At 45.3% G+C, this 27774-nt stretch overlaps 1 protein-coding gene across 1 annotated transcript in view; it reads right to left on the bottom strand.

Annotated features, from left to right (window-relative positions):
* Window positions 1–18551: 18551 nt before the first annotated feature.
* CLIC4 (chloride intracellular channel 4) overlaps window positions 18552–27774 on the bottom strand; it is a 61917-nt gene continuing 52694 nt past the window's right edge. The window contains exons 5-6 of the mRNA XM_077337641.1: window positions 25501–25682; window positions 18552–23914 (exon numbers count right to left, since the gene is read on the bottom strand). Of these exons, the coding sequence (XP_077193756.1) occupies window positions 23750–23914; window positions 25501–25682 (347 nt within the window). The 3' untranslated portion in view covers window positions 18552–23749. The remainder of the gene's footprint in view (window positions 23915–25500; window positions 25683–27774) is intronic.

Here is a 27774-nt window from a genome sequence, read left to right as displayed (position 1 = left end):
GATCCCCTGGAATTATAGCTCATCTCCAGAGAAAAAGAGATCAGTTCCCCTGGAGAAAATGGCTGCTTCAGAGGGTGGGCTCCATAGCATTCTACTCCACTGAGGTTCCTCTCCACCCCAAATCCCACCCTCTCCTAGCTCCACTCCCAATTTCCAGGTATTCCGCAACCCAGAGCTGGTAACCCTATATTTGATGCACAATGCAACACCTCTCCCAGCCCATCCCTCCTTGTCTTGCCTGTAGAGCTTATACCTAGGGATGACTGTATCCCATAGATTTTCCCTATTCCATCATGTTACCATAGATACCTACTATATCTCAAATGTCACTAAACGCCAAGCACTCCAGCCCCCCGCCCCCGGCTCCAGCAACCCTCACCTCCCTTGGCCCCTTCAACACATGGTCCTCCTTCGCCATCTTGCCCTCACTCCCAAGTCCAAGAGAACCCTGCAGTCAGTGGAAGGAGCTGTGGGTAAAACTGAATTTGCGAGATTTTTTCTCTCTCTCTCTCTCTTAGTTCAGTCAATACCCTAGAGTCAAGGGAAAGCTCTTTCTGCTGAGAAAATAGATCTGCAGGATCATGTCCAGCAGGTATCCTTAGGCAGGATGTTGTCATTCAGTTGTCAGCTGTCACCACCCCTCCCTTCCACCAACTATAATATGAAGATAATAGTAGTGACCTAGTTTACATGGTTAAACGTGATGTTTTTGAAATCTTCACTGGCCATTTTCTTAGTTGGCAACTGAGGAGGATCAGGGGAAGTTTGAAATGGTGGGAACCATGCTGTTCCCCATGATACAGCCAGCTTTTATTAAAACAGTGTTTTGAATGAGATCTGAACATGCTGGAAAAGTGGGCAAATGAAAACAACATGCAATTCAATAAGGAGAAGTGCAGAGTTCTAAATCTGGGTCACAAAAATGAGAAGCCTGCTTACTGGATCTAAGATGTACTTCTGGGTAGCAGTGTGTGTGAATGAGATCTTGGGGTACTTGTGGACTGTAAGCTAAATATGACAAGACAAAGGATGTGGACAAAACTGAGATGGTTCAGAGGAGAGCAACAAGGATGATCCTGGGCCTAGGAACCAAACCCTGTGAGGAAAGGCTGAGAAACTTGGGACTGTTTAGCCTGGAGGAGAAGAGGCTGAGAGGGGACATGGTTGCTCTCTTGAAGTATTTGAAAGGTGGTCACTTAGAGGAGGGCAGGGAAAGGTCCCTGTTGACAGCAGAGGAGAGGACCTACAGTAATAGGTTTAAACTATGTATAGAATGGTACCAGCTAGATAACAGGATACAGGAACAATTTCACAGTCAGAGTAGTTCAGCAATGGAATTGGCTGCCTAGGAAGGTGGTGAGGTCCCCCTCACTGGCAGTCTTTAAGCAGTGGCTGGACTGATTCTTATCATAGATGCTTTAGGCTGATCCTGCATTGAGCAGAGGGCTGAACTAGATGGCCTGCATGGCCCCTTCCAACTCTGTGATTCTATGAACATTTAAAGAGCTAGACAAACACTCTCCAGGTATTCTACCAAAATGTGAAACCTTTCCCCAGTCTAAGGAGCATTCCTCCAGCAGTAATTATACTCTTTGGGGGGAGGAGAGGCCTTAAGGAAAAGGAGATCTCCTTAAATGGGAGGAAGACTTCAAATTATGCTGAACTGAGTGCTAGGACACAGGCCACTAAGTATTGCTTCTCTTAAAAAGATGAACCTAGTCCAAAGGAGGCCGTAAAATGGTTATGTGACACAATTGCATTTCTAAAATGATGGCTGTCCTGTGGTGGAACTGCATGGGGAGTTCCATTTGATGTCACTTTTGGAAGACAAATTGGGAGATAAACAACCAGTCCAGTTCCATAAGAATCACCACGAAAGAAGCACCAGTCCGTCCATCACGGTGGAGCTAAAGAGCATGGCCACTTGCTTGTCCCACTGATTTCATACTTTAGAGTAGCCATTCTCAACCTTTTTTCAGCCATGGCCCCTTTAGGAGCACTTTAGGGCCCCCTGATGTTGGCTGGCCCCTTGCACAATGAGCTAGGCTAAGGAAAGCCTAAGCTAAGAGTGAACTAACTATACTCAATGAACCTTGTGTTATATATACCCAAGACAGATTCCCAAAACATTTGACCAAGAGAATTGGTCAACATTAATTTTTTTCCCCCTTGAATACGCTAATTCAAACATATACAAAGGAGCAGATTACATTATTTCTTTTTCTTTCCCTTGATGAAGGTCAAACTTTCTACCATTAATGACATCATATGTGACAAAAAGGGTATTTCATCAGTTCAGTTACCTCACCTTTTTTTGTCTGTGGCCCCCTCCAAATGTGCCAGGGTCACCCAGAGAGCCATTGAGAAACTTCTGCTGGATTTAGGGCATGAGTAGGAGTGTGACCATTCTGATTTCAGCAGAGCTTGTTTCCCTGTAAATAGAAACCCAATCATGATTGCATTACATCGGGGCCTTGATACCAGCAGTACCAGATCTCATAAGGTTTTGGCAGCTTTGAACAATACAAAAGAACTGAGGGCCATTCCGCACAAGGACCAATGTTACCAATTGCTTTCACAAAGTGGAAACGCTATTTTAAACAGTGGAATCTCGGCATTCCACATACCTTCATTTATAGTGGAATCCAGTAGCGTTTCATTCGTTCCCCACAGGTTTCCGGTCTCGCAGGAATCGCTAGAAAGGAAGCGATTTTTTTCTGTGCTTGTTCCCGCCCCTGGCCGTCAATCAAACGGAACAGCCAATGGGCAGTTGTTATCATGCTCCCGAAAAGCCCCTTTCCCTTTAAGCACAGGTTAAAAAATAAAAAACACGTTGCAATGAATTTGTGTTCAATTGTTGCATCGGGAAGACCTTTTTGCTGGCATAGGAGCTGGCGATTAATCGTTGACATGCTCCTCAAGTAGAAAAAGAAATCCCCCCCCCCACGGGCGCGATTTGTAGCTGAAATTACAGACAGTGCTGAACAGACGGCTGTGTTGTGCTTGGGGACTTAGGGGAGCTTTAAAGCACTTCTATGGAGGGACTGTAGCCGGAGAAGCCTCGCTGGGTGAATGAAGCCTCGCTGGTTCGTTGCTTTCCCCGCTCTGAGGGGGGGGGGGAATGGCGATCGCTTCGCCGAAAGTTTGGAGGAGAGAGCCAGGGGGAGGGACTATGCTGCAACCACTACATTGAGAATGCACATGTCTTTTTCGCAAGTGTTGCAGGTTGTTGGCAAGAGTGTAGCGATTTTCTGAGGGTGAATCCACTTTTCCCAATTCCCTGAAAATCACTACAACAAAGCGATTTTGGTTGCAGGAGTGTTGCAGATTGTTGCAGACACAAAGTGTTGCAGAGTGTTGCAGACACAAAGTGTTGCAGGAGTGTTACAGATTGCTCACGACGTCATGCGGAATGCAGTTTTAGTGGCGAAAACAAAATGTAAGACTAGTGCTATATTAAAGTTGTGCAGAATGGCCCTGAGATATCACCCCCCACCCGACTTTAAAAGCTATTCAAGCTGCTCAGAGGTGTATTTTGCAAAAGCAAGAGCACATGTTCTTGGTTTGGGAAAAACCTCAGATGCCAACTGGTGTGTAATGAGATTGTGTACAGAATGTTGATTCCCACCTTCAGCTAACAATGTCCCCTTTCAAGGACGGGAAGATTCCCAGGCACCCATCCTCCCTGCCGGCCCTTTCAAAATGTGATCACAGCGTGAGAACCAAGAGACACCAGGAAGATTTGAATGCATCCATACAGGATCTTGCATGGCCTGAACTAACCCAGCACCATCCGCTGTATGTTTTCATTGTGGGTCTTATATGGGAATGAAACAAATATATGTACTTCTCATTTTTAGTGGGATATCTTTCCAAAACAGAGCAAGCTTCCAAAGAGATATCACAAATATCTAAGGTTTATCAGTGGGATGGAAAGTAGCAGTCAAGATCCCCTCCATAGCATCCACAGCAGTCTCCAATCTTGCTCTTAAAAGATGCCTTTTATATGTATCTGAGGATGAGGATGTGTCCCAGGTTTGATTCCTGACATCTCCCATAAAAGGATCAGGTAAGAGGTGATGTGAATGACCTGAACCAGAGAACCCAGAGAATTGTCACCAATCAGAGTAGATAAAAGTACGGCTCATCTCAGCATAAGGCAGTTTTGCATATTCAACAGCTTCTCCCTCACACAGTCTGAGCAATATGTTCTGAGCCAAATTTCTCTGGAACAGAGCCTCAGAAACATCATTGTAACCACTCTGGTCAATTTGCATGTGATTTGTTCTAATAATCGTAACCAGAAGCGAGCTCTGTTAGGTCACTGCAACATGGCACAAGTCCTTACAGCATGACTAGAAGGGTGTGCCGGAATTGCACGTTGGAAGAGGTATTGCCTGCCATCTTGGATACGGGCATGGGAATTCAGGCACTTGCTCTGCTTTCAAGACTGATGGTTATCTATTTATTTACAAAGATTTGTATCCCACTTTCTGCTTTTACAATGGTTGGTTCCCTGAATGAACTGAGCTGGAAGCCCAGAATCCTCTGTAATATCACAGCAGATTCTCCAAAATACTGTTGAACCAGGCTCAAATTCCTACTCAGCCACCAAAATTCACTGGATGACCTTGAACCAGGCACTGTCCCTCAGCCTGACGTCCCTTACATGTTTATTGTGAGCATTAAGGGAGGGCAAAGAACAGTTTGTGCACCCGAGATCCTTGGAGGAAAAGTGGAATAGAGAACGCCGGACAAAATAAAAAAAATATCTGCTGCTGCCAAAAGACAGCAATAAAATACCCTTGCAGTGGCTGGTGAGCTAGACCAAGGTGTCCCAGATTCAAATCCCCTTGTATGTTGACTTACTAGATAATCTTGAGCATGCCATTCATTCTCTAAATCTAATCTACCTTCCAGATTTGTTGTAAGGATAAAACCATGGAGACCTCTCTAACAAGACTATTTAAATATTAATAATCTGATTTTCTCCCCACAAGGGGCCCCAAACAGCTTCTAATATGGTTCCCTTGGTCTCCATTTAATTCCCATAACCACCTAAACAGTAAGATAGGTTACACAGAGGGCACGTGTCTTACCCAAGCTCCCATGGCAGAGTGGTAGATTCAGATTAATGTACAACATGTGTGTTTAGCTTCTACAGTAAGAGTTGACAAAAAGAACTTGAGAAAGGATAGAAGAAAAATAACATCCTGACTAGCTGAGCTTTCTAGCCCTACACCGCGCTGGCTTCTTCTTTGAGACTGCAAGAGAGAATACACAGGTAATGGCACCCAAAGTTCCACTCCCTGTGCACATGATAGAAAAACATGTTATCAGCCAATAGTGATTCTTAAAACAACTTCATTACGAATAGGACTTCCCTTTCATGGTGGGAAACTTCTACTAAGTGCCTAATAAGCCCTACGCTAATGAGCTAAACAGGAATAGGCTGTCTAAGGAGGTGGTGAGCTCCCCCTCACTGGCAGTCTTCAAGCAAAGGTTGGATACACACTTTTCTGGAATGCTTTAGGATGCTTAGGGCTGATCCTGCGTTGAGCAGGGGGTTGAACTAGATGGCCTGTATGGCCCCTTCCAACTCTATGATTCTATGATTCTAAACAAGGCCCCTTATATGATATTTTTCATATGCTTTTGAATCGTGCACACTACAAATCTTGCATATTCCAACAATAAAAACGGCCCAGGAAAAGGGCCCCTCTCCCTCACCTGATAGAAGAGCAAGTTCACGTTTGCCTTACACTGAATCAAGGTGACCCAGATCATTGACCCTCCCCAATGCCCTTAATGTCTATTACATTGTTCCCCTGAGTGGGAATCCATCCCAGTATGCTTTAAACCCCAGGAAAGGGAAAAGACAGGTACCATTCAGGACACTGCCTGGAGATTAAAGCATCCCAGCCCAGGTGGCCCACTTACAATTGAGAAAACTCGGGGAGGGGACAGTGTTTACATCCCTATCTTCAACACTGCAGCCTTTTGACATACAGGTGCACATAGCTTCTTTCTGTAACTCTACCGGTTGAACCTCTGCCTTCATCCACAAGAAAGTGGGCAACTCTGTTCTCTTCCGCTAGTCCAGCCCTCCTGCCACCCAGCCTTGGCATGCCCGCTGATGCTCATCTTATTGCAGTGGCTTGGTTGGGTGATGAAATTGTGACCACAAGGAGATGTTAACAGCAACATGAAAAAAATTAACACATCAAGTACATGAAGGCATTTCCCTTTAATGGTTTTTACTGGAGAAGCGTTGGTGAGGGATGAAGCATGTCAGGGGCAAGGTGGGTGTCAGGTTACAAAAATTTCAAAGAATCTTGCTACAGCAGGGGTGCTGAGAGCCAGCATGGTGTAGTGGTTCAGAACAGACTCTAATATGGAGAACTGGGTTTGATTCCCCACTCCTCCTCCACTTGCAGCCATCGGGCTGACCTTGGGCCAGTCACAGTTCTCTCAGAGCTCTCAGCCCCACCTACCCCATAGGGTGCCTGTTGAGGGGAAGGCAACTGTAAGCTACTTTGAGACTCCCTGGGATAGTGAAAAGCCAGGTTTAAAAGCCACTAGCATGTCTTCTGATGAAGCCCAGTTTGGCTCTCTTGCAGATGTTCCAAAAGCAGTGTGAAGCCAGCCCCACAGAGAAACACAAGCTGTATTCATCCTGACATGCAGCCCAGCACCTGTCTCTTGGTCATAAAACCAGAACAGGGCTGGGCAAGTGTACATGAGAGAACCTCGGGAGCCTGTTCCAAAACAACACATTCCACAAATTCACTTTCCCATTGTGTCTGAGCAGGACAACAGGAATTGTTTCCCATTTATCATAAGCACCCATCTTTGGTCTCCAAAGGCCGAGCAGCAATGGGCACAAGAGCAACAAGAGCGCTTTCCGGAATCTTTACTTGGCTCCCCTGTCATCCATAAGCGCCACATCCTCTGGGGCATTAGCACACTGCAAGGAGGCGTAAACAGAACTGGAGTTCTGTGACACCCTAAAGACTAACAGGCTTGCAGTCACATCAGCTTCTGTGGGTGCTGAAATCTGACGGCACAAGCAATGAATGAGCCTTTTTGCACCACAGGAGCCTTCAAGACAAGACATGCGCAACTGCAACTGTTGTGGGGAGAGGAAGGGGAAAGTATTTGTACGCTGCTTTGGGATTCCTTTGGGTTGTAAAAAGCAGGGTCCAGAAAACCAGTTCTTCTCTTTGTTTATTGGAAACCACAGGATCCCCCCCCCCAACTCTGGTGGCCCAGAGATTAGGAAGCCCCCACTTGCTCCCCCCAGCAAAAGACATTCTCCCCTTGCAGAGTGACAGAGCAGCTACAGTTCCTTTGGTTGCTCCACAGCCACAACTCTTGCTCAAAAGAGCAATCTGGCTTCAATCAGAGGCTGGGCTAGGCGGAAGGCTTATTAAAAAGAAAACTGACAAAAATCGCTCTCCGATGGTACTCTGCCAAGCCCTTTGCCCGGGGCCTCGTAGATGCAGAGATGTCACTTGGCATCCTCCGTTTTGAAGTTTGCCTGCTTGATCTTTGTCTTCAAACCCATTGATTCATCTGCGAGGCTGGTGGTAAAAACACAAGCCTTCCATCAAAAGGATCATGAGTTTGCCCTTTTTTCTCCATCTCTGGAACATCTCCAGCATCATCTGGGAGGGACCGGCTCAAGAAGGGGGGGGGGAGGAAGACACATAAACACAAGAGCCCAGCTCATGAAAAGCATGAGAACTCCAAGTTCCCTTTTAATTGAGCACTGTAGAATCAGGGTGTTATAGTGCAGCTCTAATGGTGCAAAACTCAGGCATCTTCAGGGCTGGCTACGGAGTGCAGCACAGTCAGCAGGTGGTAGGGCCAAAGGCTGTTAAGGAGCCCCCCCAACCGGAGCAATGTGGCCATTCTCACATGAGCCACGCAATCCAAGGTCAAACATTTACACTTCCCTCTTCCGGCCTCAAAGGACTCACTGGAGGGAACTTGCCCCAAGGCCCTTTCAGTTCCCACTAACCCTTCCAAGGTTCCTCTTCAGTGATTTGCACATTGCAGGTACAAAGGTTAGGTCTCAGGTCAGGTCCAAGACATGCACTGCAGAGTATCCTCCATCTCTGCATACGTGGGACTCAATTTGGATCAGAATCATGGCACACATAAAGGAAGGGCTTCAGCCTCCTTGCCACCATTTCCCCAGCTAACAATGGTCCTAAGATGTATGCTAATTAGCCTGATGGGAAAACCAATATGTATGTGGGTGCCACCATTAAGGTAAGTTCTGCCCCTGCCCCCAATGGCTGGTAACCTCAGGCCCTGAGAATCAAGCTTGCTCCATAGCCTTACTCTTGACAAAACTTGAGCAAAGGGAAATCTTGTGTAAGTACAACAGGGTGGATGAGATGGGGAGGGTTTGGACTGGAGTCCCTAATCCAAATTATTCACTTCTTAACCATGGCTGCTACTAGAGAACCTAACTCTTCTTTCCATGGGAATTTTAATGCCTGTTTTAAAAAAAACTTTTATTGAGGTAGTGCATAGAGTGGTCCAATCCCAACAGTTGCCCTGCCAGATACCTTTAGGGTTATGACCTCTGCACTAGCAAGTGCCAAGAGACAGTGCATGGGAAGGGTGGAGGTTCAGGGGCTGTGAAATCACTTCCACTGTGATATTCTATGAAATGCAGAGGTCCTTACTGAGACCCAATGGAGGACTCATATTCGACCTATCCTCTGGCAGCTGCACAAGATTGAAGATACAATCATATTCAAGGTTTTGGTTGTAAACTTCAAAGTCCTAAAAAGACAGGAGCCATTGTATCTGTAGGACAGCCTCTCCCCAGATGTCCCCCAGAGAGCCTGAAGATCTGCAGATCAAAATCTGCTCAGGATCCCTGGCCTCCATGAGATCAAATTGGCTTCAATCAGGGCCACCGCTTTTTCACCCCTGGCTCCAGCCTCTACTAAATGAGATCAGAGCCCTGGGGAACCTTAATCTGTTCTGCAGGGCTTGTACAGTGGAGCTCTTCCACCAGGCCAAAATGACATCTGAAAAGTTCTGGCCTCCCTGCTGGAAACCTACCAATTTTTTTTCCAGCTAAAGATTCCTATGCCCCTCTCCCTGGCTCTCCTGATAGGATAGATAAAATGGGGCAATAGTTTATTATTTGTTTGTTTATTAGATTTTTAGCCCACCACTCTGGATACTCATGGTGGATTATAATATTGCCACCCCCCATAAAACATGATCAAACCTCATCCCATAAAGGAACAGGAAAACATAGCTAAAAATAAGATAAAACAAGATTGGCGGTATAATCCTTCCCCCCATCCCTGCAGCTGTCCATCCCCCCAGGGTGGGGTGCACTAGATGTTATTGTGTAGCCTGAGGAGGGTTCCCTGTTGTTCCTTGCTCTGACTTCACTCAAAGACCTGGTGGAAGAGCTCTGTTTTGCAGACCCTGCGGAACTCTGATAGCTCTGTTGGGGCCCTCAGCTCTCCCAGGAGCTCATTCCACCAGGGCAGGGCAGGGGCCAGGATCAGGTGTGCTTCTTTGGGACCAGGGACCTCCAGTAGATTAGCACCAGCAGAGTGAGTGCTCTTCAGGGGCATAAGGAGACAAGTGGTCCCTCAGATGGGCAGGGGCAACGCCACAAATGGCCTTAAAGGTTAACACCAAAACCTTGAAACTGATCTGGGCCAGGACTGGCAACTAATGCAGCTGCCTCAGCACAGGCTGGATATGGGCCCTCCAAGGTGTACATAGTTTTAATTTTCTTAATTAAGTCACAGCAGGGGCAGCTCTCTCTGTGCCTGTCAGCAGCTTGGGGCAGCTCTCTCTGTGTCTCTCTCTGCCTCCCTCACAGCAGGAGCAATAGGAGGGAATAAGGGCTCGTGTTCACTCTGGCAGGGCTCTGTGTGTCTCTCTACGTCTCTGGCTAAACTGAATAAAATGAAGTTCAATAGGGACAAATGTAAAGTTCTGCATTTAGGTAGGAAAAACCAATACACCAATATAAGATGGGGGAGACTTGTCTTGGCAGTAGCATGTGCGAAAAGGATCTAGGAGTCTTAGTAGACCATACATTGAACATGAGTCAGCAGTGTGACTCAGCGGCTAAGAAGGCAAATGGGATTTTGGGCTGTATCAAACAGAGTATCGTGTCCAGATCACGGGAGGTGATGCTACCACTGTACTCTGCTCTGGTTCGGCCTCACTAGGAGTACTGTGTTCAGTTTTGGGCACCCCAGTTGAAGAGGGATGTTGACAAACTAGAACGTGTCCAGAGGAGGGCAACAAAGATGGTGAGGGATTTGGAGACCAAGACGTATGAAAAAAGGTTGGGGGAGCTTGTTGTGTTTAGCCTAGAGAAGAGACGACTGAGACTGGATCTGATAACCATCTTCAAGTATTTAAAAGGGTGCCATATGGAGGATGGAGCAGAATTGTTCTCTCTTGCCCCAGAACAAATGGGATGAAATTAATTCAAAAGAAATTCCATCTAAACATCCGGAAGACGTTCCTGACAGTTAGAGTGGTTTCTCAGTGGAACAGGCTTCCTCGGGAGGTGGTGGGTTCTCCATCTTTGGAAATTTTTAAACAGAGGCTAGATAGCCATCTGATGGAGAGGCTGATTCTGTGAAGGCAAAGGGGTGGCAGCTAACAGTAAATGAGCGATAGGGATGTGAGTGTCCTGCATAGTGCAGGGGGTTGGTCTAGATGACCCATGAGGTCTCTTCCATTATTCTATGATTCTATTATTCTATATTGGATTTTATTTTATTTACGAGCAAGAAAGCCCACTGCAAGCAGGAATGAAATAGGCACTAGGACCCAGGGGACACTGGGAGGTGCAGATCTCTCTCTCTCTCTCTCTCTCTCTCTCTCTCTCTCTCTCTCTGTGTCTCTCTCCCTCTAGTTGTGTGTCAGCCTGCCTCACAGCAGGAGGCAGGGCAGATAAATAGGGCTGGTTTGTAGGAGGGAAGGAGGGCTGGTGTGCAGTTTGGGGCAGCTCTCTCTGTCTGTCTCTCCCTCCGTTGCAGCAGGGGCGGCGCTCTCTGTGCCTCTGTACAAAAATAATGGAAATTGTAAACAAACCAATGGTTGGCAAGCGGTCCAAGCGGCCCAAAAATTCTTCCTTTAGCCTTCCTTCACATATGCACACATTCTGGATTATTTATTTATTGGTTGGGTTTTTAACCATTTGATGTAGTCTTTATTTTTTGTGAGCTTCCCTAACTAGGCCTTTGAAGAGGGGGGAGGAAGGTGTTGTTAAAATCAGTCAGAATTTGGAATACCTGGAATTGCAAATATGAAGAAAAATAATAATTCCACTTATGTTTGGGAAGTAAGCATTTCATAGATACTAAAATACAAGGAGACAGTTGGGCTGGGCTAGAGGGGTGTAGAAGTTTCTGTTGGTTACCTGGAAACCATAGATTCTTCCTTCCTCTTGTCTAAAGCCCCATCTGGAAATGTGGCAGCCCCACCTAACAAGGAAGGTTGGCTATGGTCCTGGTATCAGGTCATGGTTTCTGGTCTTTCAGTGCAGCAGATAAGCTTTGAAAGGGTGCCCAAGAAGATACTCATCTAACTGGTAAAAGGAACCACCACAAAGACGCCTAGAAAGCCACACGTACCTCAAGAAATTTAACAAGGGGGGGGGGGGGGTATGGGAGGAACCAAGCAAAAATTAGAAGCAGGTAGGCTGAAATGGACAATCATGTGTTAAAACTGCACATTTCCAATTTCCCTGGGAAGACTGCATCTTCCAAGGAAAATATCATTCCGTCATGTGCGTGCCTTCCAGTGCCTTGAAAACAGGGGAAATAGTATGATGAACCTGCTTGTGTATCTTCAGTCAACTGTCTAGTGTGGTATACCTGAATAGCCCTCTGTTTCCATATTCAAATCACCAGTCAAGGTCCTACCCCAATGTCCACCTCCCTTAGAGGATAGGTTAGCTGTAGCAGAACCTTTTCTGTGGCTGCCCCTAGTTATAGAATTTCCTAGGGAGACTTCAGTAGTCTTTTTTGCTTCTTATCTCATGGAGAAAGACAGAGCCTGCTCCGATACAGAATGTCTTTGTGGGGGCGGGGGGAGAAGAATCAAAGCTAACATTAGGCTCTTTAAATTAGGTTTTAAAATTAATTTTAGCTATTTTATCTGCCTTTCTCCCAAGATTACTGGGATCCAAGGCAGGTGACAGAAGTCAAAACCCACCTAGAAGACATTTGATAAGCAGCAATTGACCTAGAAGACAATTGATAAGCAAAAATATAAGATAACACCAATTTAACAAAGCACCTTCCTACTGAATCCCAAACAGGCCATAATCCATTAAATTCCCCCAAAAAAGCCCATAACCAGGCCACAGTAGATTGCTGAGCCAGGAACTGGCATTGCTTGCTGGCAGGGGCTCATGGGAATTTTAGCCCATGAACATCTGGAGGACCACAGGTTGACTACCCCTGGCTTACAGTACCATTCTCCTTGCCTCCACACAACCACCACCTTGTAAGGTAGGTTAAGCTGAGAGCCAGTGGCCCAAAGTCACCCTCTGGGCTTCTGTGGCAAAGCCGGGATTCGAACCTGGTTCTCCCAGCCCAGCATACTAACCACTATGCCACGCTGGCTCTTTACTCCTATTTTGCATGGGGTTATTTTTAATGTATGTATTTTTAGTATATTATGAGCCACCTTGAAAAGTCCTTGGGACTAAAGTAGCAGTAAATTGTTTGTTAAATATGACTCAATTGCTACATTGAAAGAGGCACACCCTTGGGGCAGTCTGCCTGGCCTCCCTTCCAGGAAGGAATAATGCAGGGAAACAGTGACATCTAGAGGATCAAGGTATTAACAGCAGCTAGATGAAGAGCCTCACCAACTCTGTCGTTCAAACCCCAGCCTGGGTTTTAAATTTTAAATCCCTGCCTCGATTCTGAGTAGGAAGAATTTTGAATTTTTCCACTTTACTGGCTGGACCTCCAAAATCCTCATTTTGATTTTGCTTCTGCTTTGCATGGATTAAAACCACATTTCTTTACACTTGAATCAAAACTTTTACCTTTAAGATCCAAACTGCTTCTTAATCTTTATGTCCCCAGTCTATTTCATATATATGCCATCCCTTTTCCAAAGAGCTCAGGAACCAATATGTGGGTCGCCTCTCATCCCTTATATCCTCACAATAACACGAAGAAGGAGAAGGAGGAGGGGGAGGAGGTTCTTATATGCCGCTTTTCTCTACCCGAAGGAGTCTCAAAGCGGCTTACAATCCCCTTTCCTTTCCTCTCCCCACAACAGACACCCTGTGAGGTGGGTGAGGCTGAGCGAGCCCTGATATTACTGAAGAAGAGTTGGTTCTTATATGCCGCTTTTCTCATTGGTCGAAGGACAACCCAGTGGCCTTCATACCAGTACACCTTTGAGCTCCATTGCAGGAGCTCGCTTAACACTCTCTATGCGCTATGGCCCACTGCCCACTGACATCAATACCAAGAAACAAAGTCCTACATAGAAGTGATTAGAAACCCTCTCCCCCATTTCCTGAGTGCTTATGTGCTACCTTAGCACTACTAAGGATTTTGAAGAGATTGATATTGTCACATGCATTTTTCTGCTCCACACTGCATTTCAATAGTAACTAACACATACACACACACAAAGCTGCCATACACGGAATGGGACCATTGGTCCACCGAGGCCTGCATTTTCTCCTCAGATTGATAGCAGCTCTCCAGAGAAGGGTCTTTCACATCACCTACTACCTGGTCCTTTCTCACTGGAGGTGCCGGGGGACTGAACCAGGGACCTTCTGCTATGCCAAACAGACACATTTCCACTGAGCCACGGCCCCCTCCCCTACTATGTCAACATACTTTATGAATCCTATATATTTTTATAGAGGGGGTGTTTTGAGCTGCCAGTGGTAGCACTTCAATTACAGAATTCTTGTAGGCCAGGATTTCTCAACAAGGCTTTGATGGCCCTGGAAGGGTTTCTCAAATGGGTGGAAGTTAATTTTTAAATGTGTTAAATATTTATCGGGTGATATGACCATATATGGTCATGTCAACCTGACCGCCCCCTCCATTCCAAAATGGCCAGTGATGGGCTGAGGGAGGGGGGAGATTAGAGGCCGCTGTTCTTAACCGTCACACCAAATTGGTTCTGAAGACCACCACCTATGCAGAATTGGGTCCCCACGGGGGAGATAAGCATGATATGAAGTAACTGAATGAACTGAAAAATTAAATAAGGGCCCCTCAGGTTTAAGATTTTGAGGGAGAGGAAAACATTTTACTTTCTTGTACTTTTTTCCAATACTAATCTTTTAAATTATTTAATATTTTTTTTTCCATTTTCCGAAAATCTTAACGTTATTTCCCTTTTTAGCTTCCTTTTTAACTCTTATTCCTGTCATGCTTCAATCCCCCCCCCCCCCGGCAACATTCCCTTTTATTTCTCTACCACGCTGGCTCTCACCAGGCCTTCTTTGGCCACAGCCCATGGCAGTAAGGTCTCTTCCCCTCAGAGGATCTCACACAGGAGGCCCCTGCACAGGAAACAGGCACAGCTCAATTCATTGTAGTGGCTCACACCGTGATAAAGCCTCATTCCAAATCAGGCATTTCCTGCAACTGCCTTTGTGGGGGACCACAGAGACCCACAGGAAACAACTGCCTCAGCCAGTGCTCTCCCAAGCAGCTCTGGTTATAACCGTCTCCAAGGGACGGGGGGGGGGGCTGTTTAGGGCTAGATAGGTTGAGGGTCCCGGCTTGCTGTTTGGTGATGAAGCAGCCAAGGGGCCAGGCAATGTGAGCCTTTAAAGAGACGCAAGCTCAACTTACACTTGCATGAGCCACTGAGCTCACACAATTGAGTGGAATAGACACAGACGCAACATCAGCTAACTTGTGCATCGGCAGACAAACGCATCGCTTGGTACTCGAAGGGAAGGAAATGGCTTGTTGTTTCAAATTGGCTACTTGTTTTAGCGGTAAGCCGCTTCAAGCAGAAGTCTGATCAAGCAGCATAGGAACCTCCTAAAGAAAAGGTCAGTCTTGATAAAGTCTTTGAAAAAGAAACTTGCTTTAGAAGGGTTGGTCTTATATGCCACTTTTCTCTACCCGAAGGAGTCTCAAAGTGGCTTACGATCTCCTTCCCTCTCCCCACAACAGACACCCTGTGAGGTGGGTGAGGCTGAGAGAGCCCCGATATCACTGCTCGGTCAGAACAGCTTTATCAGTGCTGTGGCGAGCCCAAGGTCACCCAGCTGGCAGCATGTGGGGGAGCGGGGAATCAAATCCGGCTCGCCAGGTTAGAAGTCCACACTCCTAACCTCTACACCAAACTGGCTCTTTATGAGCAGAACCATTATTTGGCAGCAGCGGGAGGTCAGTTTTAGCCCACTGAGACCACTCACCAATCTTTTCCCCCAAAATTTCCAAACTTGCATGGGCACAGAGTGGTACTCTGGTGACAGGTAGCCATCACAGTGAGTAGGCACAGAAAAGAGTGTGTGTTTGGGGGGGGGGGGTGCGGCAGAGTCTTGTTGGAAGTTTTGAATATTCCAGGAGGGATTGTTACCAAATTCTTAATCGAGACAGAATGGGATGAAGAGAGGGGAAAATGTCAGCAAGGGCTCTCTCAAGAGTTCTCAATTTCTAATAGTTGAATGGTGTTGATACTGGACAGATGGATACTACTGGGAGAACCTAAAGATATTGGTTAGAAAGACCACTATTTTCAAAATTGGAAATACTGATGGAAGCATCCCTCAGATTCCAGGAAGCGAAGCTTGAGATTTTTGGCCCCGCATCTCACAAACTAGAGGAAGGCCCCTCATAGAATGGAAGAGTGTCCTTGGGAATAGAACGGAGTCCTTGGGGCATTTGAAAATTGTGGTACTTTCTCTTTACATAAGTGGCTCTCGTGCTTTGGAGAAGACGCCTTTTGCTGGGGAAAAGGGATTAGAAAACCTTTCATTTACTTGGAGGAGTTGTCTTACTGACATTTCAAGAAAAGCACTGAACTGTGATGTGTCCCCAGTAAAACCATTTTTGCATTAGGAGGCATAACTTCTTTTAGCCTTGCTTTGTATTTCCTTTAGATGCTGAGAGTTGACTCAAGCATTTCCACATTTGGGCTTTCCTCCCCATTTCCCAGGCGGAAATGTGCAACTTGCTTTCCGCACTGAGTCCAAAGGAGGCAGTCTCCCATCATGCTTTGCTCCCTTGCCCTTTTCAAAAAAATGTCTTTTGCAAAATGGTACCTGCTTGCACCTTTGTTTTTTTTGCATCCTTTAATCTCACCATGCACTTGCATCACCTCCCCCTCTTTCCCTCAGTGCACCTTTTTGAAAAAAATGGGTTATTATAACAGTTTCTAATTTTTTTTAAGCAGTCTTACACAGCAGTGTTATAACATTATAACCCTGCTGCGTAAGAGTGCAAGACTGCTTTTTTAAAAATTAGAAACAGCGTTGTAATGAGATCTCCCCCTTTATTTAAAAAGTCAGATTTTTCAGAACGGAGGGAGGATAGCAACAAGGAAAGGGACATTCTCAAACAAATCTAAATGGCAGGTGTGTGTGTGTGGGGGGGGGATTCTGCTTTGGGAAGTCCCGAATTAGACCCCATTTCAAAAAATGAAAACCAGTTTTCTGGGGATTGTTTTGCTGTGGAGCAAGTGAGAGGGCAATTCAGGACAGCGCTTGAAAATATTTTTGGTGCGGAAACAGATGAAAAAGTCAACCTTTTAGAAATGCAAATCCAAATGATATCCCTGGTGCGGAAATAGTCAAACAGAAGTACAATCCTATTGTTTTAGGCAGCTTTCATTTTGTAATTTTGTTTTTTTTTTAAGTATGTAATATATTGTTAAACTATTCTTAAAGCCCGCTGCATGCAAAAATGCAGCGGGCACTAACAAGAGGAAGTTGGGGGGAGGCAGGGCTTTGGAGACATGAAGAGACCTCCTGGCTGCTTGCCCACCCCCCTCCCACTGTGGCATGTTGAGGGCGCGTCAGCCGTAGCACCAGCAGGCCCCGGCTGGCTGCGGGTAGCCAGGCAACAACATGGCAGGGGGCGCTGGCCCCGCTGCCTCCTCCTGCATGGCAGCTGCTGATAGGAGACTCTGCTAGCGGCATGGCCTCCTCTTGGGGCCCTGCACCACTGGCATCTACCGTTGTCCACCTGTGTGGATGCACCCTCTCGGCGGTCTCCGGTGTGGGTGGCTCCTGCTCCCTGCTGCTGCAGGCCGGGTGGAGCAGTGGGGCACCAGAGATGTGCTGGCTCCAGCAGCCAGGCTCATCTGTGGCCAGGCTGCCGGAGAGGCAAGTGAGTGGTGAGGTAGGGCAGTTGGTGGAGGGGCCAGCCCAATCAGGGTGCTGAATTCGAGTCCAGACACACCCCAACTCCCAGGCAGTTTCCGAAATATTAAGAGGAACCATGGATAAGGATTGTTCTCCAATCTTGATTTATTGTTTTGTATGCTGAGTACTTGCTGCTGTGTTCTGAAGATTTGTAGTGCAGTTTTATAGCATTGTTTGTACATGTGACATCTATTACAGCATTGTTTTTAAGTGTGTGTTTGGTTTTGAGTCTCAATGAGAAAGGTGGGCTATTGTTATGCATCCAAAACCAACCGGGAAGGGCAGGCTATAAAAATAATGACCATAAATACACCTGGAAGCCTTCTGCAGCTGTGGGGGTTAAATATTATATTTTCCTGGCCCCTTAAGCCAAAGACTTCAGATTGTCTGTATAGACAGTTTAGAAAGTATCAATCCAAAGGTCAGGATCCCACTTACTCCTGTATACCAGGATTGATTATGCACAAGAGATTTCCTCCATTTCCACTCTGAAGCCCCTTGCCCTTTTTGTTTGTTTCGGAGCAGATGTCCCCTGGGTTTTTTGGTTTTTTCATTCTACATTACACTAACCCCCTTCAGGGGTGAGGACACATTCCCTTGGTGTTTTCCTCACATTACTGGAAAGCTGTTCTGCAGTGCCTTTTTTCCATTTCTTCAGATCCTGGGCAATTTTTAAAATAGATTTAAATGCAGAGATGCCCATGGGTTTTTCTCCCCCCCGCCCTTCATCCACCAACGGGAGGGCCGCACACCCTTTATTCTGCGCCACCCATGGAAACAAAACCACCAATGAGTGTTGAGTATCCACGAGGAAGCATGCACGCCCCCCTCCCACTGGTTTATCTAATTTCTGCACTTTGCTTTTGCATATTTTGGTGCAGAAACGTTTTCTTCAGTAAGCGCAAAAAAACGAACCTAGCACATGCATAATTGGGATGGGAACCAATTTAAAAGGGAAAATGGCTCCACTGCTTAGATAACAAAGAAAAAGGTGAGCGTATATAATCACAACCCAAATAAAAGATCCAGTTGGGAAATCACCTGACTGTTTTAAAGATCACTTTGTATTTGCCCCCACCCAATACAGCCTCCTGCACAGATGGCTAGTTAAGGGGAGGGGGTTAAGCACACAAACCTGACATATGTCACAAATCCAACACAGCCACATTGATAAGTGAAAATATAATTTTATTTTTTAAACAATAGCTGCCAGCAGTTTGCCGGTATATCTGTAAAAGATATTCCAGAAAAGTGAAAGATAAGCAATATTACAACAGGTTGTATGGAGACTCCAAGTATCCCTCTGTCCTGAAACCATATTAATTCCTGCCCATACTGGGACTAAGCCCCAGTTCCTACCCACTCTCTCACACACACCCTTTCCTCACATGCAGCAGTTGACCAAGATAGGCTTAAAAAATGCTGTTTTAAAATAAAACTTGGAACATTGTCACATGTGCTGAAGAAGAAAGAAGAATTTGAATTTTACCCAACTGTGGTTTTGTGCATGACATCTCCCATTCGTCACAGGCAAAAGAAAATTGTCAATACTTAAGGATAAACTCAGTTCTTATCTCATTTCCAAGATAAATTTTCATGGGAAAAGAACGGCCAAGCATGGCCTTGCATCAGCCTCCAAAAGCTGTCATGTTAATTGATCCATGTGTCCCCAGTCCACATACATCAAAGCATGGGAGGTAGTTCTGGGCTCCTATGTATGGCTTTCCAGGGTCACACGGACACTTACGCACATCATACAGTTTAGCACATGAGCAGGTCTTTCAGCAGCCAAGTTTTCAAGCTGCTATTACGTCCCGAGGCCTTTATCATTTGCAGATCAAGCTGATTTAAAGATACAGGAGTCAGCTTAGGGCCGGCTAAAACCAGTCAAGCTCCGCTCATAAAATCACTTTAGGATGAGGCAGCGGACCCATTGGTTGGTGTTCCGATACATGTAGGCACTGGTTCACACAGCTCTTCTACGAGAATAGGAAGAGAACAAGTTGGAGGTTCGCTTCCATCCCCTACAGCAGGGGTAGTCAACCTGTGGTCCTCCAGATGTTCGTGGACTACAATTCCCATGAGCCCCTGCCAGCATTTGCTGGCAGGGGCTCATGGGAATTGTAGTCTATTGACATCTGGAGGACCACAGGTTGACTACCCCTGCCCTACAGAACATACATGAAGGATCGCGGGGGAATCATCCATTATTCCAGCACCTTTAAGACCCTCCACACTTTGATACAAGTGGTTAGCAGGTTATCTTAAAACCACATCACTTGACAAGAATACACACTTGGAGGTCAAAAAGACAACCACAATTGAGGTGGGTGATAGGAAAGGCTGCCAAGCCTTCCTTTCGGAATCCTGTTTTCAAAGCATCAGAACAGAGTATTTGCAAGGCTTTCTGATACTTCAGGCAGACAATCCAACTAATGCCTCAGGACACACACACAGATCAAATTCTGGGAAGCTCTTCTAGGAAGCTCCGCAGAAAAGAACAGGAACTAACCAACAGAGCTACCTGTTGACTTCAATGGCAATTATGCAGGAGAACTTCTCAGGTGACTGTCCCCCATGGAACAGGCTGGGCATTGAGCGAGAGACAATTGATGAGCCAAATTTTGCCTTACAAGAAGGTCACCTTTGACTATGACACAGACTTCAGACTCCTGCCTGCAGGCCCATGTAGCCAGTCCCATGATTATCACTCAGAAAAATGTGTTCCCGTTTATGCTTAAACAAAGCAGAGATTCCAAGAGTGCTCAGTTCTGAACAATGACCGTATCCTACGTTCTCAGCCTGAAGGAACTGAAAGCATCTCTGGCAGATGGAGAAGGAACCCCACCACACGGAGATTAGCAAGCCCAATATGGCACTGGGGAACTGACTGTATACTACTGGCCACTTCACATATGTGGCAAGATGGTTAGGTTCCGAATATGGCATTGTCTCTCACCTTGCTCCGTTCAGAAGTACACATGCAAAGATCCCACAGGACTGTGGCAATCCCCGTCTCATCCCAATAAAGAAATTGCTCTGTCCCAAAGTTATCACCCTTGCTCGTTCTTCTAGTTTATGTGGGACCACCACCTCCTGCTCTGAAACCTGGTGGTGATCTTGTGGAAGTAAAGTGTGAACAGACCCACTAGCCAAGAGTGCCTTTTTAGAATATGCAGGGCTGAAAGCAAAATACTTGCAACTCAAAACCTCTCAATTGGACCTTACTTGGAATAGACATATTCCTTCCTTCCCAGGCTGTACAACAGAGGCACAATCAAGATTTCATCAGAGTTGGTGACCACTGAAGAATTCTAGGAAGTCAGTCAAATTGCAAGGACTAGAAAAGCAAGGAAGGTGACAAATTGGTCAGAGGCTAGACAGCAGTCTGAAGGTCACTGCTTTCAAAACAGCCATTGAAAAAAGAAGCCGATAAGAGATTTTGTTCCCTGGGTGAAGCCAGACATCACCAATGCTTCACCTAATAGAGAAGAGAACAGAATTATTTCATCCACGCAGGCCATGAAGGCATATATATAATTTGAGGGAATGACTGCATCAATATAAAAGGGATAAGTGGGATCATAATTATATACATCAATACTAAGGAGGTTTTTTCCTTCTTAAATTATATTCATGAAGGATTTCCTGGTTCCAGCTCAATAAGACAGAACATAAGATTTAACCACATCCTGTATTAAAACATTCCTTCAGCTGTGCTAAGGCATAATAGCAGCACCAAGGGATGGATGAAGGATTACCTTATTTTACAGCATCGTTTAAAACAAGCTGGCAAGCAATTTCCTTCTCTTTTGACTCGTGTAGCTGGGAAATGCCAAAGGATTTTCCAGATAGGGCTACTTAGTCCAAAGCCCACAAAACAAACTATACCTAAGCAGCTTTAGTAGCCCAAAACATGTCAGCCAAGTAAAAAGATGGGAGCAATAGCTCAGCTCCAACTGGAAAAGACAGTCCACACTGGATCTTTGTCTTCCCAGGTTTACCCACCTATCTTCCTACCAAATTACCAAAAGGGCTAGTTTTCTGCCAACATACTTTCAGTTGGTTTGAGGAGAAAGACAACCAGAATGGCAAAAAAAAAAAAAAGTTATGCCTAAGTTTGGAATTATAATCAGCAGCCATCCAGAGTTCACCATGATGCATTTTGCCACCATTGTGATTGAATGTGTGCATCTAACCAGGGAAGATAGCAATTGAGAGGCAGCATGGACAAGATCAGCAAGAACTGGGGGCAGATTTCAGGCACGGGAAAATAAAAATGAAGATATACCAGCAAAAAATGCTGCAAAAGCATTTTCCACCCTCTCCTTTTCAGGGCATGTCAAAACCATAGGAAGCTTTAGGCACATGCTTCCCTTAAGAAGATGGCAGCCATAGAACTGATTTTGCAGTAACCCTGGACTATTTTAAATCTAGGGAACAGCAAGAAAGCACCACAAAAGCCATGGGTAACAAAATGCAAGCCTGTTTCCAAAACACCTGCTGCTACTAATTTTCATAATAGATCACACAGTAAAAGTATGAAGCTTACAATAAAAAGCAAGGCTTTTAACCCCACTCACCAACAAAGTTACTGTCGTAAAAGATTTCACATTCCTCTTCTGTGCTATTGATTTGCACTGAATAACTCCAGGCTGTAAAGAAATAGCACTCCTAGGCAACTAAAAATTGGATATCATCTTTTTAAAATTACATCTTGTTGTAAAAGTTTCAAAAAAGGATGCTGGTGAGGCATTCCTTGGAGTAGCCTTTGATGGCTTTTTAAAAATGGAAAGGTTACTCCATGCCTCCAACACTTGACTGTTTTTATTAAAGAATACAAAACATTTTGTTTTTAAAGTTACAGTGCTATTCCTTGATATTATTCTAGGGGGGAAAAAACAACAACCCTGACCTATAACAACTGTGGCATGAAAAACTAGAGGTCAGGGATATTTATGCAAAAGTCAACTGATGCTATAATGAAGGGTAGGAAAAATTAACATAATAACATCGTGTTCCGTGGCTTCAGAAGAGAAAATAATCTTTTGGGAATTATGGTCCATTTAAGGCAACCACGTTGGCTTTGAAGGTCACTTGCATATATTAAAAAAACTGTTTAAAAAACTGTTCTCAGCAAAATTCTGATGTTAGCAACAATAAACAGGAAACATCAACAACAATTGCTACACTTCTAGCAATTCTACGTCAAGTAGAAACTTAGCACTTATCTAAGGTGTTTAACAGCATGGGTTTTGGAGATTTGTTCAGAAGAAACTCCTGCCTTTTGACAAAGCTCTTAGTGCCTTAAAAAGAAGACTATTCCTATTCTTCGTAAACTTGGAGTCTGCTTAAAGTCATCATCCAACGAAGATTTCTGAGTATCTCAACCCAACCATACATATATGAGAGAGAAAGAGAGAGAGAAAGAGAGAGAGATCCATGCAAACATGTGCAGATTACAACTAACTCCCCCTTCCCAAGAGTACAGCCTCCTGGTTCTAAACTTGCTCACTGACTTCTACTTGGGAGAAAAGGCAGCCTCCCAATTTCTCTCCAGTAATTCTGCAAGTGACTTTTTCAGAGCAGGCAGCTTAGGGACACAGTGCAGACAGACCAACAGGTACAGTGTTTCAAAAAGCTCCAGTACAGAAAGCCATCTAAAGACATCCCAACAACACATAAATAATCCTTGAGCCACATCAAGACATACCTCTTAGACTGATTTGAGACTGAGGTTTGAGATCAAAGGGCTAGTAATATACAATTTATAGGATCAAAGCTTTTCATGAAGTGAACCATCTAAGGCTGGGGGTGGGGGGAGATGCTTTGTATTTAATATGCTCTCCAAAGGGGGGGGGCTTTCTTGATCATCTTTTAAACAGTCAGAAAAGGTTGGCTGAACCATAGTTCCCAATACACTAGTCTCTGTACACATACCAAGGAGATATTCTAACCCGAAGCTCACACCCTCACAGACTGAAGTAGTTCAGACCAGAAAAGCTTTACTTCTCAAATCTGCTGTTTAAACAAACTGGCCTTCATCTAATACGGGCCCAGTATCTGCAAGTTTATATTAGCTCATGCTAGCAAAAGCCATGAGCCATTTAGCACTCCTGGGCAAGATTCCAGGACTGGTATGCCACAGAATCAAACTGCTACAGGAGACAGAATGTCAAAACTTTCATTTGCAAGTTTTCAACAGATCACTGTACTCCCACCAACCCCAACCCCACCCCGGTCCTATGAAACGTAACACTGAATAACTGCAAATTCATGCAAAGTAGATTGCTATCTTAAAAAGACAAAAAAACCAAAAAGCAGTCTGTTAAAAGAAGCATTTCGATATGAACGTAGGTGAAGCGCTGCTTATTTAGTAAGTCTCTTAGCCACATCACTGTAAGCAATTTCAATCTCTTTGTCTCCAGGACAAGTGTTGGTGAATTCATCACGGCTGTAGGCGTTGGTCAGGTACCTCCAGATCCCCGTCATGGATTTGGGAATATCGAAGTTGCGATACTTTTTGGCCACAACCTGGAAGCACAAAAAGGGAAGAATCTCTTTGAGTTGTTCAGGGCTGGCCCAACGAGTTTGGGCACCTGGAATGGAAAGTCCAAAGAGCACCCCAGACACTCTAACATTCAAACATAAGACATAATTCATGAGGAAGCCACCCGGCACAAATGGCATTCAAGTGAAAGGGTTACTGTGCCACCACACCAACCCATTACTTTGGAAAAGGTAAGAAAAATCAATGATTAGTTTTTTTGCTCAAATTCTTGCTCAAAGGGGGGGGGATCTGACTTTTCCCACTTATTCCAGAGGCAAATTTCCTCCCATCTTTAATAAAGCTCAAATTCTGACATCAAAGAATGGCCGCCTAATGGCCACGCCACTTCTAGAAGACACACATCCTTGTCTTGTTCAAGCAGAAGACTGGCTTCTTTCAAGAGAAAGGGCAGAGGCACTTGGGGAGATGGCCTGGGCAGCACAGAAGCCAAGAATCAGCACAGACCCCAACTTCTCTTTTACTCATTTATACAAACACAAAACATATGCAATACAGGAAGTGGTGTGACCCTCTGGCTCCATGTTCTTGCTTCAGAGACAGCATGGTGTAGTGGTTAAGACTCTAATCTGGAGAACTGGGTTTGATTCCCTACTCCTCCACACGCAACCAGCTAGGTGACCTTGGGCTAGAGAGTTCTCTCAGCCTCACCTACCTCACAGGGCATCTGTTGTGGGGAGAGGAAGGGAAAGGTGTTTTTGTAAGCCATTAAAAAAAACACCAGTTCTTCTCTGAACTAGCCTAGAACTTCCTTTCCTGAAGGCAACCATAAGCTACTTCTCAAGTGGACAAGTTGTTTGCAGCCTCGCTAATCCGAAAATGAAGTCCAAAAAGCCAAGGAAGCCATGTAGGACCTTTTATTAGGACCAACCCAATTACACAAAATAGTCTGCAAGCTTTGGGGTTCCCAGAACCCTTCATCAGGTCAGATGTAAAAAAAACAGGGAGAAGGGAGCAGATCTACAGCAGATTTTTCACTTCGTGGTGTTAAAACCTGCTCATGCCAGCATACAGGGGATTTGCTGAGGGGCAAAGACTTGTCCATAGTTTGCTGGGGGGGGGGGGCTGGCAATAAGAGCATGATGTAAAAAAAACCCCCTCCTTAGCAACAATTCCTTCCCATAGTCTCTAAATCCCAGAGAGGCTCATCTGGCCTTGACTAGGGCCAGGGCCTTTTGTGTTATAAGTTTATAATCATGATACTTTCTCTGTATCATTACTATGACTCTTCATTGTAAACTGCCCTGAGCCATAAGGGAAGGCGGTATAAAAGTGTAATAAGTAAATATGTAATTGGTCCCTTACCCATGGAGACTCAAATTCCAATGGCTTGCAGTCAATATACCTGCCAGATTTGTTTCTTATTGACTGGAGAAAAACTGCCACATAACCTAAATGAGTCAAGATCCAATGGTGTGTTTCCACAGCCTGATCCAAGTTCCCTAACACCCTGCTCACAATACATTTCACCGGAGGGTTCACGCATGTAGCTGCCAATCAAATTCCAAACAGGTTTTCAGGAGCCAATTCTCGTGCTCCAGGTTGTACTTACTTTGACAATATGCAGCTTGGGTAACAAGTTGCAATCCGCCAGTGTCATCTCATCGCCGTCAAGAAACTTGCGGTTGGAAGCCAAGACATCCTCCATGCTGTTCTCGTCAATCTCATCGGGGAGCGGAGTGTTCAGGTACTCATCCAGCTTCTGCAAAGTTTTCAGGAGGCCTCGCTCCAAGGCTTGGGCAAAGGAAACACAGTCGTATAAGAAACGGAAAGCGGACGAAATTCTGCAAAGCTGCAAAAAGCCTTTTTGTCATAGCCTCACGTTGCTGAAGGATCACCTCTATCAGGTCTTCTCCCCTCCCTTTTTTAAAGGCAGCGCATGAAGACAGCTTTGCAGAAGAAGAGAGCAACAGAGCTGGGGGTGGGAGGTAGAAGTGGCCTGGGAATTACAGGGTAGACTCCCAAAGGAGGTCTGCCAGAATAACCTTTTAGAAAGATCTTAAAGACCTTTCTTTTTAGCAGTGTTGGTGAGAGCTTGTTCTTCATTTAGTCAGTGATTTGTCCTATTTTACTGCACTGAATATTTATGTTATGGTAAGCTGCCTTAGGTGACCTTTGAGCAGAAAGACGGGGTTCTAGCTGCCCATATTTCTGGGGACTCAACAGAGGAAGGCACCGGCTTTAGTTAGCAAGGCTGTTACTGATATGATGTTTTGGAGGCCATTCACAGATTCACCATAAGTGAGAAGTGCCTTAGTGACACACATCAATACGTATCTTTCTATTTATAAGAGTGTACTTTCTCAACAAGCCATCGTCATCTGCATCCAAGGTTTACTCTCTTCCCTACAAGTCAGGATTCCCAACTCTTACTTTAATCATGATTTTGAAACCTGATTTGCAGGATTTGGGTTCGTGTTAATTAGCAAATTATAGTTTGCGACAAAAGCAGAAACTTGTCACATGTGAGAGGAAACAGAAAGAAGCGCACAAACTGGGTTCCCTTCCACCCAGATGCTGATTCACACAAACAACAGTCTGGTCCTTCTGCCTGAGTCAAGCTACGAAGGATTCTCTCAGTTAAGTAAAGGTAAAGGTATCCCCTGTGCAGGCACCAAGTCATGTCTGACCCTTGGGGTGACGCCCTCTAGCATTTTCATGGCAGACTCAATACGGGGTGGTTTGCCATTCCCTTCCCCAGTCATGACCGTTTACCCCCCAGCAGCAAGCTGGGTACTCATTTTACCGACCTCGGAAGGATGGAAGGCTGAGTCAACCTTGAGCCGGCTGCTGGGATCAAACTCCCAATCTCATGGGCAAAGCTTTCAGGCGGCTGCCTTACCACTGTGCGCCACGAGAGGCTCTTGTGGCGCAGTTACCCACACCCAATTCCTTTGTATTGCACTAGATTTGCCATGAGCCACAGAATCACAGAATCATAGAGTTGGAAGGGGCCATACAGGCCATCTAGTCCAACCCCCTGCTCAATGCAGGATCAGCCCAAAGCATCCTAAAGCCCTTGCATTATAGAAGACAACAATCAGAAAAGATGACAAGAATATATCCTTCTGCATGAAATCTAGACAGCTGCCTCTTCTGTCTTAGAGATCAAGAGCCAAAGCACAAAATTCTGCCTTAAAACTATATTATTGTCTATCGACACTTGAAGGTGGCCACCTTGTAACAACAGAGGGCAGTATTGTATAGGTTTCCTTCCAGAGCAGCAGGGAGGGAGGGAGACCTTTGCTCTTGCAATCCCGAATGCTGAAGAATTTAACGTTTGCAGACTTGTGTAAATAAGAAAATACCAGCAATGCTCCTGTGATATTTCAACAAGCCACTTCTAAGACTCTGAAGTGGGATAAGGAGCCCAGAGGCAACATGTTCAGAGGGAATTTAATTTTTCAAAAGAACAGCACTAGGGATTATGGCTTTGGTAGGCTAAACAAACAGAACTGCCAGCTCTGGGTTAGAAAGCTCCTGGAGATCTGGAGTGGAGACCGGGAAGAAGGTCCTCAGCGAGTATAACGTCATATAGTCCACCATATATGTCAGCCATTTTCCTCAGAAAAAGAAATTTCTGTAGTCTGGAGACCAGCTGAATTCTGGGAGGGCTCAAGGCCCCACCTGGAGAAGTGTTTGTCTGCAAAGCTAGCTCAATGTCTTACAGTCACAACTCCAGCTTCTTGGTACCTGCAAACTTCTAAGCACTCTACAAACGGAACTCTGCTTCCTGTCCACATCAGCAACTGATACGCACAACCAGCCTTCGTTCCCATTGGCCCAATGTACAAAAGCAGGCAAAGGGCTGTGTTGTACAGAGATC

Source organism: Paroedura picta, chromosome 5, assembly GCF_049243985.1.
Source record: "Paroedura picta isolate Pp20150507F chromosome 5, Ppicta_v3.0, whole genome shotgun sequence".
Classification (NCBI taxonomy): Eukaryota; Metazoa; Chordata; class Lepidosauria; order Squamata; family Gekkonidae; genus Paroedura; species Paroedura picta.
The sequence above is the reverse complement of the archived record's forward strand: the minus strand, read 5'-3'. Positions and strand labels throughout refer to the sequence as shown.